At 43.5% G+C, this 16885-nt stretch overlaps 1 protein-coding gene across 1 annotated transcript in view; it reads left to right on the top strand.

Annotated features, from left to right (window-relative positions):
- Positions 1 to 16885, top strand: part of LOC139578953 (F-box only protein 41-like) — a 106199-nt gene that overhangs the window by 36909 nt on the left and 52405 nt on the right. Inside the window, exon 4 of the mRNA XM_071407109.1 lies at positions 15318 to 15534. Within this exon, the coding sequence (XP_071263210.1) occupies positions 15318 to 15534 (217 nt within the window). The remainder of the gene's footprint in view (positions 1 to 15317; positions 15535 to 16885) is intronic.

Here is a 16885-nt window from a genome sequence, read left to right as displayed (position 1 = left end):
CTCCTCTTACTCACAGAAGTAACATGCCTACTAGGGAGACCCAACAGTAAAGAAACTGGGTCCAATTCTAGATCAACCCCTAGGATCTTTTCAATTTCTTGCAGAACACCAGACCAGTATCTTTGTATTTTGGTACATGACCATAAACAATGTGTTAGGGTGCCTGTATCAGTTTTGCATTTAAGACACTGAGGAGAAGAGGAAGAGGGGCTAAAGGCATGTCTGCGATTTGGGGATATATGCAATCGGTGTATTATTCTTAATTGGATTGCTCTAGTACGATTACATATAGATATTGTTTTTGCATATCTCCAAATGTCCTCCCACATCTCTTCGTCAATAGTCACAGACAATTCTTTCTCCCACACTTGTTTCACCCTCTGTGTATCGACAGCAGGAAAGGACCTTAAAGCATCATAAAACAGACTTACAGACATTTTCCTTTGTGGAAAGAAAAGCATTCTCTCAATGACAGACATATCAGGGTTACCAATTAAGGTGGTGCTCTTCACAATATAATGTCTTACTTGTAGGAAGCGGAAAAAGTCCTGCTTTGGGAGTCGGTATTTCTCCACCATCTGCTCAAATGACAATAGAATCTTATCAGCAAATAAGTCATTTAGTCTGCGTATGCCCTTATTAAGCCAAGAGTTAAAGCCAGCATCCAGCAATCCTGGACCAAAATCTGGGTTGTTAAGAATTGGGGTAAGAGCAGAGGTCAGTTTGGACCTTCCCAGGAAGCGCCGAACTGACCTCCACACCTTGAGTGTGTTAAGTGTAATAGGATTATTGCAGTGATCTTCTACAGACTTGAAACTTCTGAAAAATAAAAGATCCTGTAAGGGGTATTTTGAAAGAGAAGTCTCAATGTCTAACCAAATAGAGGAGTCATCGTTTGTGATCCAATCAGAAATATAACATAGGTGGGCACACCACTGATAGAACCTGATATTGGGCAGATCCAAGCCCCCCATAGAACTTGGCAGCTGCAATATTGCCATCTTAAGCCTTGGCTTGCGTTTACTCCATATGAAGGAACTTAGCCATCCATTTACATCCTTTATTACCTTATTGGAGAGTAATACTGGGATCATTTGGATTGGGTAAAGTAGTCTAGGTAAAATGTTCATTTTCAAGAGGGATATTCTACCCAACCAAGAAATCGGGAGAGAGTTCCAGCGCTCCAGATCCTGTCTTACTGTATCAAACAAGGGAACAAAATTGGCTTTGTACATTTGCTGGAATTTAGGAGTTACAAATATACCCAGATACGTAAAGCCTGAGGGAGACCATTTAAAAGGGAAGGGGGGAGAAGTATTAGGTACAGAGTGAAGGCTACCAAGTGGCATAGCCTCTGATTTAGTTAAGTTAATCTTGTAGCCTGAGAATTCGCTGAATAATTGAATAATATTAATAAGAGATGTAGTTGAGGTCTCGGGATTAGAGATGAATATCAGGACATCATCAGCATACAAGCTTATTTTATGGTGAACATCACCAATGAGCAGCCCCTGTATAGCAGGCGTTACCCTGATGGCCTCAGCCAGTGGTTCCATAGCGAGTGCAAATAGGAGGGGGGACAAAGGGCAGCCCTGTCTGGTACCTCTGTATATAGAGAAGCTATTTGACCTTAGCCCATTAGTAAGGACAGCAGCCTGAGGATCCTCATATAAAACTTTCACCCATTTTATAAAGTTGTCCCCTAGACCAAATTTATTTAGAGCAAAGAGTAGGTAAGACCACTCCACACGATCAAATGCTTTCTCAGCATCTAGGGAGAGCACAAGACCATCCCTAGCACTTTGTTGGTAGGCTTGAATTACATTAAGAAGCCGCCTGACATTGTTGCACGACTTACGGCCCTTAATGAAGCCAGTTTGGTCTCCTTTCACAATTAGTGGCAGTGAGTCCTCTAATCTTGTGGCTAGAATTTTAGAAAGTAATTTTCTATCCACATTCAGAAGGGAAATTGGTCTGTACGAGGAACAAGACTCTGGACATTTTCCCTTTTTGAGAATAAGTGATATGTTGGCTTCCCTCAGCGTTTGAGGGAGCTGGTCATTTGAAAATGAGTGGTTAAACATATCACGCAATGGCTCAAGGATCAGGCCATGAAACTCTTTATAGAATTCACTACCAAACCCGTCTGGTCCTGGGGCCTTACCGTTTTGCAGATTCTTAATTGCGAACATTATCTCTTCCTCGGTAATAGGGGCATTAAGGAGAGATCTCTGGTCTTCGGAGATAGTAGGGAGCTCAATCTTAGAAAAGAAATTCTCCATTAATTTGGGTGCGTCATTTGGCAGTTCTGAGGCATAAAGATTTGCATAAAATTTCTTAAATGAGTCATTTATCAATTTATTTTCATATAACTGATTGCCATCCGAATCAGTAATAGTAGCAATTGACTGTGAGTCAGCTCTCTTTTTAGCTAAGTACGCCAAGTACTTTCCTGGCTTATCGCCATGTTCGTATAGCTTTTGCCTGACAAATCCCATTTTCTTTTCAGCGTCCTGTGTTAGGAGAGAGTCCAACGTTGATCTAAGAACTGATATTTCCTTTAATAGGGCAGGAGTGGGAGTTTTAATGTAGTCCTTCTCTTTAGTTCCTAATTCACCCTCTAACCTTTTTTGCTTTTCACGCTTTTTCCGCCTCTTAGTGGCTGTGTATGACATAATCAGACCCCTGGCGTACGCTTTACAGGTTTCCCAAAGGAGCGAGGGATTATCTGTTGATTGAGAGTTAATAGAGAAAAATGCTTTAAACTCTGTAATAAAATATGATGTGAACGTATGGTCTTTAAGGATGGTTGTATTCAACCTCCAATGTCTTGACAGATTGAATGCCCCGTTGAGTTTTATGTCCAGGATCACCTCCGCATGATCAGATATGACTATGCTTCCTATCCTAGCAGATAAAACAGACTGCAAAGACGTCCTGGGCATAAAAAAGTAATCTATTCTAGTCTGACATCCATGAGGTGCAGAGAAAAAAGTGAACTCTCTGTTGGAGGGGTGAAAAGTTCTCCAAACATCAGCATACCCCAGATCATCACAAATAACTTTAAGTGACTTAGCTCGAGGGGAGAGTGAAGCTATACCGCTGGGAAACTTATCAATAAGGGGGTTCAACAAACAATTAAAATCTCCTCCAACCACTGCAGTGTCTGAGTTTAATTCTGAAAAGTCTAGAAATACCTTGGTGAGGAAATCAGGGGGGTGGGCAGGGGGGAAGTAAATATTCATTATGGAGATGCTCTGCCCTTGTAAAGTACCATTAATTATAACAAAGCGACCAGATTTATCTTTCACACAATTCAAGACCTTAAGTGGTAAGTTCTTTTTCACAAGAATTGCTACACCTCTACTTCTGGATGTAAATGATGAGAAAAACACTTGACCAAACCCCCCTTGTTGTAATTTCAGATGTTCCTTATCATCCAAATGAGTTTCTTGCAACAGGGCAATATCAACATTTTCTTTTTTCAAAAAAGACAGTACCTTCTTCCTTTTAATGGGATTATGGCTCCCTCTAATGTTCCATGTACATACACGCAGTGTATTACCTGCCATTGCACTTTGACCGTTTCATATTCAGACTGAATCCCACTGTAAAAATGGGGTGGTACCTTTTTCCATGTGTTGAACTCTCTTCTATCTCACCGAGCATAAACAAACGATATGAACCCTGAACTCTAACTATACTAAACCCAAAAATTAAACATGTAAAGATCCAAAAGGGGGTTTTCCCACTAGCTAACATGCAGGGGATTTCAACTTTCCAATGTAGACTCTTAAGTCTGCATTGCCACTCAATAGCCTCGTCCTTTATACATATGAAAATGAAAATCAATATATGAAGATTGAGGCTCTTCCACCTAAAACCAAGCCTGGGCACCAATATAGATTCACCCATATCTCAGCCTGAGCTATAGCGGCAGTTACTTTAGCAAGAAAAATAATAAAAATACGAATATTACTGAACCGGAGCATGTGAGAGCTCACACCACTGTTTCATGATCAGGTTCAAATAAGATAATAAAGTTATCCAATGCTGCGGCGGCGCAGCTTAAAGTTATTTACCCGAGAGAGTCAATAAACGCAGCAGCCTCTTCAGGTGTGGAGAATTTCTTAGGCGATCCGTTGACCATAATCTTCAATGTGGCCGGGTACAACAGTGCGTAGTCCATCTTCATTCTCCTGAGTCGAGCCTTCGCCTCATCAAACCCTTTGCGTCTTCGTACAACCGCTGTGGAGTAATCATTGAAGAATGAGACCTTTGGACCTTTACGTTGACTACCGTCAGAGCCGATATTTCTAGCCGCATCCATAACGCGCTGCTTGTCGGTGAAGTTGTGGAACTTTATAACCACTGGCCGTGGGCGCTGGTTGGGACCGGGTATCGGTGCTTGAGAGCGATGAGCTCTGTCCAGCTTCACACGACCAGCCTTAGTGTCCATTTGTAAGTAGTCAGGGATCCATTCCTCAAAAAATTTTACTGAACGTGTCCCTTCAGAATTTTCCGGGAGTCCCACAACACGAATATTGCATCTGCGTCCTCGATTATCCAAGTCGTCAATGTGCTCCGCCATTTCGCGCACCTGTTTCTCAAGTGCTTTCATCTTAGTGTCCATAGATGTAGTTGAGGCTTCCACTGTAGCGATTCTTCCTTCCGCCTCATCGACACGTTTGACCACCCTCTGTAATTCAGCTGAATGGCCTGCTATTGCTTCCAAGACCGTTCTTATCTTAACATCGATCACTTTAGTAATGTTGTCCGTCATCTTTTGAATCACCAGGTCCATTGTGCCTGGATCCGCAACGGTGCTAGCCTCGCTAACGTAAGCTAGCTCCTCCTGCACATCTACAGGGATGGTGGTTTTGGTCGAGTTCTTAGTAGCTCTGCTGGGCATGTTGTCGGAGATTTTTGAGAAATAACCGTCAAGACTCATTGCAGGATAACTTATTTAGCCAATTCTACCACTTTTTCAAGCTAGGAGATTAATGAAAGAATATAAATTTACGAATGCCACGGGAGCTCGCTGAAACACAGTGTTCTCTCTACGGCGCCATTTTGTCCCCCCTAAATCCTTATTTAACCCGTCACTTTAAATCCTTCTTTAACCCGTCACTTTGAAATTGATTAAACAAGTCAATAAGGGATCATAGCTTTCACCCGGATTTACCTGGTCAATCTGTAACGGAAAGAGCAAGTGTTCCTAATGTTTTGTACACTGTGTATAGCTGTATATTATTATACATGTGAGTGCAAATCTTGCAAGTTGTATTTCCATTTAAAAGACCGTCCTAATCATGCCTTCCATTTTATTTATAGATAATCAGGATGCATCCTAAATTGCACCGGATTCCCTATTTACATTTTTATGTCATTTAGGAGACACTCTTATACAGAGCGACTTGCAGTAGTGAGTGCATACATTTTTGTACTTTTTCTACTGGTCCCCCGTGGGAATGGAACCCACAACCCTGGCGTTGCAAGCGCCATGCTCTACCAACTGTAGTGCACTACATTTGACCAGCGCCCTAAATGATCATTCTCTCTTGCTGAAGCAGATTGACTTCTGCAGTTGAGATTTACACCCCTGTATAAATGGCAACATGAAATTGGCCTGTATCTGACCATGAAACTAGCACCCGATTTAGAATTATATCAGCCACGCAGTGCGCTTTCATCTTGGCATGGCGAGACCGATCCTGCATCCCAAATAGAGCCCCTCAGTGGCGGTGTCATAGTACCCATAAAACCTAGCGGTCAAACAGGGAAATGGTTCCAATTTTGTTTTTCCACCTTACATTTTAGAAACACTTAAAATAAGGGCTGTGTAGGTTTACCCTGGCGTGCCGTTTTCATAACCACGTAAATCTCTCTCGGACAAAGTGACTATTTACTATCAGATTTGAACCTGCTAATTCACATAAAAGTAGACATGGAAGACTACACATCCCTGCAAGCTCCTGCACGTCATCTCTAGCACCGTTTGCTAACCGGTACATTCAAAGAAATGCATTACTAAATTTACTAAATTCATTACTAAATTTAGCTTACATTAGATGGTTAATCCAGAGATTCTTACCTTTGCCTCGATTTGGCACTCTCATCCAGATCATCATGGCATTTGTAGTTCTTCAGCAGCTAATTAGCATTTAATTTGTTGGGGTTAAATCTAGTGCATTCGGAAAGAATTGAGACCCCTTGACTTTTCCCACATTTTATTACGTTACAGCCCTATTCTAAAATGGATTAGTGTTTTTTTTCTTCTCATAAATCTACACACAATACCCCATAATGACAAAGCAAAAACAGGTTTTTAGACATTTTTGCTTAAGTATTAAAAATCAAAACTGATATTACATTTACATAAGTATTCAGACCCTTTACTCAGTACTTTGTTGAAGCACCTTTGGCAGCGATTACAGCCTCGAGTCTTCTTGGGTATGATGCTACAAGCTTGGCACACCTGTATTTGGGGAGTTTCTTCTATTCCTCTCTGCAGATCCTCTCAAGCTCTGTCAGGTTGAACGGGGAGTGTTGCTACACAGCTATTTTCAGGTATCCAGAGATGTTTGATCGGGTTCAAGTCCGGGCTCTGGCTGGGCCACTCAAGAACATTCAGAGACTTGTCCTGAAGCCACTCCTGTGTTGTCTTGGCTGTTTGCTTAGGGTCGTTGTCCTGTTGGAAGGTGAACCTTCGTCCCAGTCTGAGGTCCTGAGCGCTCTGGATCAAGTTTTAATCAAGGATCTGTCTGTACTTTGTTCCGTTGATCTGCCGCTGAAAAACATCCCCACAGTATGATGCTGCCACCACCATGCTTCACCATAGGGATTGTGCCAGGTTTCCTCCAGACATGATGCTTGGCATTCAGGCCAAAGAGTTCAATCTTGGTTTCATCAGACCAGAGAATCTTGTTTCTTATGGTCTGAGAGTCTTTAGGTGCCTTTTGGCAAACTCCAAGCGGGCTGTCATGTGCCTTTTACTGAGGAGTGGCTTCTGTCTGGCCACTCCACCATGAAGGCCTAATTGGGACTGCTGCAGAGATGGTTGTCCTTCTGGAAGGTTCTCCCATCTCCACAGAGGAACTCTAGAGTGCTGTCTGTGACCATCAGGTTCTTGGTCACCTCCCTGACCAAGGCCCTTCTCCCCCGATTGCTCAGTTTGGCTGGGTGGCCAGCTCTAGGAAGAGTCTTGGTGGTTCAATGCTGCAGAAATGTTTTGGTACCCTTCCCCAGATCTGTGCCTTCGACACAATCCTGTCTCGGAGCAATACGGACAATTCTTTTGACCTCATGGCTTGCTTTTTGCTCTGACATGCACTGACAACCGAGACCTTTTTTATATAGACAGGTTTATGTCTTTCCAAATCATGTCCATTCAATTGAATTTACCAAAGGTGGACTCCAAGTTGTAGAAACATATCAAGGATGATCAATGGAAACCGGATGCACCGGAGGTCAATTTCGAGTGTCACAGCAAAGGGTCTGAATACTTATGTACATTTTTTTCTGTTTTTTTCTGTTTTAATAAATTTGAAAAGATGTATTAACTGTTTTCGTTGTCATTATGGTAGTGTGTAGATTTCTGAAAAAAATATATTTAATCCATTTGATAATAAGGCTGTAACGTAACAAAATGTGGAAAAAGTCAAGGGGTCTGAATACTTTCCGAAGGCACTGTGTAAGTCCCCATTTCTGAGCGATTTACACAATTATCAAAACATTACGCCAGGGTAAGCCTACATGAAACACAACCCTTACTTGAAGTGTTTCTAAAAATGAACGGTGGAATACGATTTGGAACCATTTCCCCTGTTTTGACTGCTAGCTTTTATGGGTATTATGACTCATACTGTGGTACTCTATGGCACCATTATTCCATTTTGTAGTGCACTACTATGGGCCCTGGTCAAAAGTAATGCACTATGAAGAGAATAATGGTGTCATTTGGGGCGCAAACACTGTCGAGATGCAATTGCACATATTTTCAGTTCCCCTCCATATTAATGTCTCTAACATGCATTTTTATCTGCCCTGTAGTGTGGATAACCAGAGGTGTCACTAGAGGACTAGCCATCTGAGACACTGTGTTCCTTATGGAAGTCTATTATATGGTGTATATACTGCATGGGGAAACTGAGTGTGGGAGGTAGGTGTGTGTGTGTGTGTGTGGGTAGAGCTTATGGAAGAGGAGAGGACGGGTGAGGAACAGAGAACATGGATTCACGGAAGCTCTATCCTCTGTAGCGCCATCCTACCAACCTGTAAGCAGGTGGTCTGGTACTACTTCACCCTCAATGTCTTGTCTAGGTTTGTGCCAGTCAGACACAGACTAGGCCTGTTTCCTAATAGCTTGCACGCTCTGACTTACTATAGTTGTGAATTTTAGTTGGTTTACTTTTCTTGAGGGGACTTCTGGTACTCGCAAGTATAGTAAAACGTGTGTACACACACACACGCGCCCTAGTGTCCCAGTATAGTAAGACCCAGGAATGGCTGTAGGAGACCTGGTTTTCAACTTCCCCAGTGCTGGTCTGAACATGTGGGCTTATTTGTTGACTTGTTCCCCCTGTCTGGAGGTGCTAGTTTTGGAAGGAGACGATGAGTCACGCCTAGAGAGCGGTGTGTTTAAATAAAATAAAATAAGGTTGACCACAGGAAACCGACACATCACCTATAGCTCCTACTGAGATGTGTCGGTCTGTCTGTCTCCTCTCTTGCTTCTTCCCTTTGGCTCTTTTGATTTCTTGGTGTGTCTCTCTCTTTCTGCGTGTTTCTGTGTCTATGCGTGTCTCTTTAAAGCCACCCTCTTCCCCTCTTTAATATCAAACTCAGTTTCAGCTATGCAGAGTGAGCCGCCCGTCCGTCTGTCAGCCGGTCAGGTGATATAGTGCATTAATACAACACTTCTGGCGAGAGAGGGAGAAGAGCGAGGCGTTTTCAGTTTTGCATGTCCTTAGCCCTACACTCCCAGAGGATTGGCGTATCATTCTAGCCCCAGGTCTTATTGGAGCCTTGTCAGTTTGGTCAAAGCGTGGACCGAGATGCATATAACAGTGAGCCTGGGCGGAAGAGTTGTAGTCCCGTTTTCTATCCTTTGTCTTCATCACTGTCAAAAACAATAACGCTTTAGAAAAAGCTTACTGTACTCTATCATATTCTTCAGTATTACATTTGCGAACACATTTCTTCCCCGTACGTGTTTCGCCACCTAAGACTTCGCTAGTGTTTCTCTGTATTGATGTAGCTAGTTAATAACCAGGAGCCGTCAGCCATGTGAAATACAGGAACATGGATCCTCAGAGGTTTGATACTCCGGTACACACACGTGCTCCCATGCGCACACTCCTGGAGGATGCCTCTGTCATGGATGAATGTCTTGCTGCTCTTTTGTGAACCTATCTGGTGGGATAGCTGCAGAGGCCGGGTTGCAGGAGCACACGCATTAGATCAGCGTTTCCCAAACTCTGTCCTCGGGACCCTACACAGCTGATTCAAACGATCAAAGCGGGATGATTAGTTGATTATTCGAATCAGCTGTGTAGTGCACTTACTGTACATGTCGAACACGCATCCACTGGTGCAATCAGTCAAACACACACCTCTAATCCAATCTGTGGTCACGCTCCTCTCCTTCCCTCTACTCAACCAGGTGGGTCTGCTCTAGACTGGATGGGATGTGTGTGTGCCTCTGTGTGCTAGCCCCTCAAGTCCCTCCAACCTACAGACCACTACAAGTATTCACTGCAACCATTCAGCACCGGTGTCTTTTGCCCCCTAGCAAAGGAGATTTTTCTATTCCTTCAAATGACTGTCATTTTTAGAAATGTTTTTCATATCGGTCTAGTGTATAAAAAAAAAAACTACTATTTGAATAGCCAGATGAAGTGAGTAGAAAAGGTACTCAAAGACAGATGCAATATATCCCAACAAAAATAAATGTAAAGCCTAACATCTTTGGATAAATGTATCATGAATACCAATTCTTCAACATTATCATCCAACTCTACTACCAGTCTGTGTCTCTGGGACAAAATGGCACCCTATTCTCTACATAGTACAAAAGTAGAACACTATATACGGAATGGGGTTGGATTTGGGACTCGTGTTTTTCCAGGTTGGTGACACACTGTGGTACTCACTACCCTGACTACCCACAATTCTACAGCACTTTCTAAGAGGGGATTCAATGCTCAGTGTAAACCAGATTATTCATTACACCATATATTATATATTGGTGTATATATTTAGCAACCTCTCCGTCACCCTCTGTTCTCTGGCGGTGTCCCAAATGGCACCCTATTCCCTTCATAGCACACTACTTTTGCCCTGGGCCCTGTTAAAAGTAGTGCACTTTCTCTTTTCCTTTGATGAAGCCCGTCACATCCCATAATATAGAGGAAAGTCTGCTCCAGCCACTTCGACTCCTGTATCTGTTATGTGTTGAAATTGACGTCTCTTTGATGTTTTGAGGGTGGCTGCTGAAATCCTATTTTGTGTGTGTTTTGTATGTGCGTGAGTGTGCGTGTACCCTTATTGACACGTCCTCCCACTGCCTGGAGGTAAGGGAAAATAGCGGTGACTGTGGTGGCAGGCCTGACTCCTGATCGCTTTAGCTGTGACACTGAAAACAGAAGCAGACAGTGTGAATACACACACACACACACACACACACACACACACACACACACACACACACACACACACACACACACACACACACACACAGGGAGCGAAGATGAGTCATCAGAAAGCTGTTGGAACACAACATAAATGCACTCCTACACGAACCATAGGTATACAAAATGGCAGGTGTGAGATTGTATTCGTGCCTGTCGATTCAAAGGGAAAGGAAGAGTGAAATGGAGGGAGGGAGAGAAATGAAGAGGGGGAGAGAGAAGCTCATAACGTGACTGGAGCCAGTTTAGCAACAGGGAAAATGTTCATCCTCTCTGGGCTAGTTGAAGAGTCACTCATTAGCTTTTCTATCCTACTCAGCATGAATGAGATGAGTAGAAATAAAGTCTCCAAAAGAGGGTTGGAAGTTTATTGAAATATACGACAACCCTGAGATGAGCTTTAACCCCATATCATGCTGACAAGGTAAAAATCTGTCGTTCTGCCCCTGAACGAGGCATTTAACCCACTGTTCCTAGGCCGTCAATGAAAATAAGAATGTGTTCTTTTAACTGACTTGCCTAGTTAAATAAAGGTAAAATAAATATTTTAAAAGGATGATGCTATTGTCAAATCTCAAACTACTGCGCTGTGTGTGTGTGTGTGGAAACGTTCATTTGATCCAGCTTTATCACCTCTATTTATTTACACACCCATTTGATAACCACATCTTTCATGTTGATCAAACACTTCTTCTCATCCTAATCTGAATAATCTAATTTTGGAATGTCTTTGGCCCCAAAGACAGACACTTAATTTCGCCAGATGCCAAACATTTCTCAAGTCTAGCCTCTTCCCTTTGTTACGAACCGGCTCTTAGCTCGTAAGAAAGAGGAAGACGACACAGAGAGAGAAAGAACAAACATATATTTATTAAATAAAGTAAACTATACAAGTTACAATGGATTGTGTAGTGTGAGTGGATGCATGAATAGATGGTGATAATGAGGGGTGTTGAGGTGCCAAAACATATGAACACGAAGCCCCAAATTGCCACAACCAGAAGACAACAGTGTGTCGGCGTGGAGAGTCTCCCCGGTGTATGGGGGGGAAAGGTGTGTTTATCCCCGGGACACACCCGAGCCCAGGTGTGTCCCATTTCGCTGACGACCCTCCCGGCTCCGCCCACCGACATCCTAATAAGGAAAACGAGCGCAAAGAGAGAATTCGGCAGACAGAGTGGGAGGGTCGTCACACCTTTTTTATAGAACGTTTTACATGACCGTTATTGTCCATTTGTACCAGTTTCACGGAACACTGTCGATAGCGGTGGAAATGCAGGCAAAGCTGCATCCCAAATGGCACCCTATTCAGCTCTGTGGGCCCTGGTCAAAAGTAGTGCACTATTATGGGAATAAAGTGCCAGTTGGGATGTGTTCATAACTGGAGCGTGTGACGTTAACCTTCAGACAGTAGTTCCTTTGCTCCCGTAAAACCAACGACAAGCCAGCGCTAGTAGGACCTTTTGTCTGTGTGTGTGTCTTGATTGGATTTTCTGAGGAGATTTGTTTGGACAGGAGCGGCTGCTGGTGTTTAAAAGGACAGAGACGTGGTATATGCACGCACACACACAGACACACACACACACACCCACACACCACAGAGATAAGGGAAGGGAAAATGGCTTGTTTCGCTCCCGGCCCCAGTGACGTCTTGCAGAATGCAGGTCCACATAAACGAGCATAAAAAGAAAACAGTGGAAGAGGGAGCGAGGGTGAGAAGTGAGGGGAGAGGAAAAAAGACGGTGTGAGAGAAGAGAAGCGAATGTGAAAAAGATTCAGCTATGATACAGTATCTGTGTGGAAATAAAACTTAATGTATGTATAAAACTGGGACAGCGAGTGCGATAGCATTAATCAGTCGGTTCCTGTGTGTTTTGTGTAGGAGTGTGTGTGTTTTGAAGAGATGGATTCCTTGTGCTAGCAGATACAGTATATCACTAATCTGTATGCTATATACAGTACCTTAGGGTCAACATTACCCCCCCGGTATGTGTGTGTGTTTCCAGAAGGTTCCACTTACGGTACTTGATATGATCCTATACTTAGATCCATCAGTGTCCATATAACGCTCTTGTGGGAGTAAATGATTCTACCCATGGGTCACCTTGTTGAATGGTCCGGGGGGGGGGTGATATTGATGGCATTTAACAGTCCAGACATGTCTGTGGCACCTCAGCAGGAGATTCTGTGACGTTTAATTGTCTTGCATCTCTGTGCGTCTGTCTGTGTTAAAGATGGCACAAATCTTCATGTCCAGCTCCACTGTACTGTGTGTTCTATTGGGTCCATTGTAAATCAAGTGCAGTATTTTACATTATGTATTTGACCCAGGTCTGGTATGTGTGCACCTAACCATCTGGTTTCTGTCCTCCCGTTAGAAGTGATGTGTGTTTGTTTTAGTACGCCCCAAACCACCCATTCTTGCCATATGTTCCCAGGGAGTTGGGTCGCCCAGTTAGTTGCAAACGTAGTGTACTCGCATCCAATAACCTGCAGCTTATAAATTCATGAATTGTGCAACGGGTGGGTCTAATCCTGGTTGCTAATTGGTTAAAACCGCATTCCAGCCGGTGTCTATTCCACAAGTTACCTCCGGCTATGACGTAATCAACTCTCATCAGCCCAACCAGGCAATTTATAAACTTGATCTCCACTGTAAAAAAATGATCTAGACATCATGTCGCTTTTTCTTTTTAGACCAGCATTTGGTTTGCAACAGCAGAGATTTGTATAAACCTTGCTGTCTCCGACCTTTTCAATATTGAAATTTGATCTCCGCTGTCTCATTTGAGGATTAACGTGTCAGGACGAGACCTCTTTTCTCAGCCAGTCGAAATCATGAATCGGCATAATATTTATGGATATATATACAAAGAAATATCAATAGAGCTACTGTAGTTTGCTGTATTTTCAGTTTGAAGTGATTGTGTTAGCTGTGTAGTTGGCTAGCTCCTCTGAACATTGTCCTGACGAGAGCACATGTTCTATGCCAGACGAAATCGCTCATCATTAGCTCATTGTAAATGTCACGACAAATAAATGCCACTAGAAAACAGCTTAAACAAACGCAAATGCAGCTACTCTGCTGTTCTGTTTGAAGTGACTGTTAGCCATAGTTGGCTAGCTAGCAACCAAGGGATAAGAACGTTGCCAGGCAGCATGGCAACGGAACATTAGAACGAATGACTCGGATATAGATAAAGAACACGAGTTCATGACTGGGTCGCGTCTCTGGCAACCTAACCGATAGAGTGAACGACCAGCCGGCTTGGGTAGCAACCATAGATTTGTGTTGGGATTTTTTTTACATATTTTTTTTTAATAGTATGATTAAATTCATGAAAATATATCAATTCTTATTTAAATCTGTTGGTAACCAGTTGAATAAAAGTGATAACAACCTCGAAGCCGGTGGTTGGAGGATATATTGGAATGGTTTGCCGGCCCTCGACGTCGTACCAATATCCTCCTAATACCGGCTTCTCTGGCATTATTACTTAACTGCAAAGGTTACTATTGCTGTTAATATAGCAGTTAATATTGCTTAGTGTTGCCCAGTAAACTGCAGGACCATTCATCAGTGTGCAGATATCTATCTACATTTAATGAGGTTGCACTGTCAGACCAACTCCCCCGTGTGTGTGTGTGTGTACTCAAACCATTCTGTGTCTCTTCTCGCCTCCACCAGGGAGGTGGCCCAGATAGACCAGTCCATGACTGCTGAGCCTATATGGCTCTGGTCCAATTTAGTGTACTATGCTGAACAAAGATATATATATATAAACGCAACATGTCACAATTTCAACTATTTTACTGACTTACAGTTCATATAAGGAAATCAGTTGATTTTTAAATCAACTCATTAGGCCCTAAACTATGGATTTCACATGACTGGGCATAGGCCAACCCACTGGGGAGTCAGGCCCAGCCAATCAGAATACGTTTTTCCCACAAAAGAGCTTTATTACAGACAGAAATACTCCTCAGTTTCATCAGCTGTCTGGGGGGCTGGTCTCAGACGATCCCGTAGGTGAAGAAGCCAGATGTGGAGGTCCTGGGCTGGCGTGTTTACACGTGGTCTGCAGTTGTGAGGCCGGTTGGACATACCGCCAAATTCTCTGAAACAACGGTAGAGAAATGGACGTTCAATTCTCTGGAAACCACTCTAGTGGACATTCCTGCAGTCAGCATGCCAATTGCACGCTCCCTCAACTTGACATCTGTGGCATTGTGTTGTGTGACAAAACTGACCATTTTAGAGTGTCGTTATATAGTCCCCAGCACAAGCTGCACTTGTGTAATTATCATGCTGTTTCATCAGCTTCTTGATATGCCACACCTGTCAGGTGGATGGATTATCTTGGCAAAAAAGAAATGCTCACTAACAGGGATATGAACAAATCTGTGCTCAAAACATGAGAGAAATACTTTTTTTTGTGTGCGTATGTAACATTTCTAGGATCTTTTATTTCAGCTCATGAAACATGGGACCAACACTTTACGTTTTGCGTTTTATATTTTTGTGTGTGTGTGTGTGAAGTAAATACGGTGCTTTTTGGGACGTAACCTATGTGTGTTTATGCACACCAGTAACTATCCGTCTCCTCTCCTCCCGATTTTCACCAGGGAGGTAACCCAGATAGACCAGTTCCTCCAGGATACGGCGGCGCGGGAGGCCAACGCCAAGGTGCGCCTGCAGCAGTTCATCGAGGAGCTCCTGGACCGTGCCGACCGCGCCGAGAAACAGCTGCAGATCATCAGCAGCTGCGGGACCACGCCCAACGGCAGCATGGGACGCTGCAGCCTGCCCGGCTCCAACAAGGGCTCCAACAATGGACGCCAGGTGAGCCGATCCAAGACCAGTTTTGCTTTTGATTACACAAACGGTTACGGTAAGCTGATTTTCTAGATCCGTAGCCTGCCAGGCTCCAAAAGGGCAACAAATGCCAGGTCATCTGGAGTGGAGATAGGAAGTTGGCCGTGTGGACAAACAAAAGTCAGATTTGTGTAAGGGGAGCCTAATGGTTAAGAATTGGGAAAGGTAAACTGATCCTAGATTGTTTCTGGTAATCTGGAGTGGAGAAGAAGTTGACCTAGATACCGATCTGAGGTCAGATTTGTATGTGTAAACCTAATGTCTAAGGTTAAGGTAAGCTGATTCTAGATCTGTGCCAGATAGTGGCACAGATAATGTCCCTGTTTAAAAACTCCCCTTCCTTGATGTGAAATAATCAAGGGCAATCTAATGTGGTCGAAGCATCTGTTAACTCTCAAAACTCCAAAGCGACAAAGGAAGGATGCATCATCATAGAATTAGACCAGGGCCAATGGCATCGCCACAAATTACACACTTCCTGTTGTTACGTTGACAGGACAGCCAATAGGGGAAGACGCATCCGTCGCTGCCTACGAAGTTGTTTGGGGGAACAGATGTCAGTGACAACACGTCAAAGTAGCTTTTTAACTTGAATAATGAATAGGCATTGAGTCTATTGAACTGTGCCACTGTAGACTCACAGAGAAAAACCAGGATGGACTTGCATAAACCAGATTGCGCTTGGTCACGTAAACTGAGTATCTGATTAATAGAGGGCGTGCTCTGCGCGGGCGTGCTCTGCGCGGGCGTGTACTGCGTGTGCGTTTTACTGAATTGAACAGTTGTACGTCACAGGAGGCTGCTGAGGGGAGGACGGCGCATAACAATGGCTGGAACGGAGCGAATGGACTGGCATCAAACACATTGACACCATGTCTGATGTATTTGATACCATTCCACTGATTCCGCTCCAGCCATTACCACGAGCCCGTCCTCCTCCAATTAAGCGTCCACCACCCTCCCGTGTTGTGCATTCCTTAATATAGTCCTTGCATAATTAGTCAACGTTACGTAAGTCACTTATATAATTGGTTCGTTCCTCAACTGGGTCTGTTAGTTCCAGTCCAAATAAATGGGGTCTTTTTTTGGGGGGGTGATATTGATGTCATTTAAATGATCAGTGACGAAAAGAACGAAAATGATTTTGGAGTGACGTGAAAACAGACAGTCAGATATCCACATGCTAGGGTTAGATTGTCTATGTCTGAGATCCAAATGGGAACTTATTCCCTACATAGTGCACTACTTTTGACCTGAGCTCTATGGGCCCTAGTCGAAAGTAGTGCACTGCGTAGGGAACGGGATGCATCTCGTGACT

Source organism: Salvelinus alpinus, chromosome 6 (assembly GCF_045679555.1).
Source record: "Salvelinus alpinus chromosome 6, SLU_Salpinus.1, whole genome shotgun sequence".
NCBI lineage: Eukaryota > Metazoa > Chordata > Actinopteri > Salmoniformes > Salmonidae > Salvelinus > Salvelinus alpinus.
This window is presented reverse-complemented; position numbering and strand designations above follow the sequence as displayed.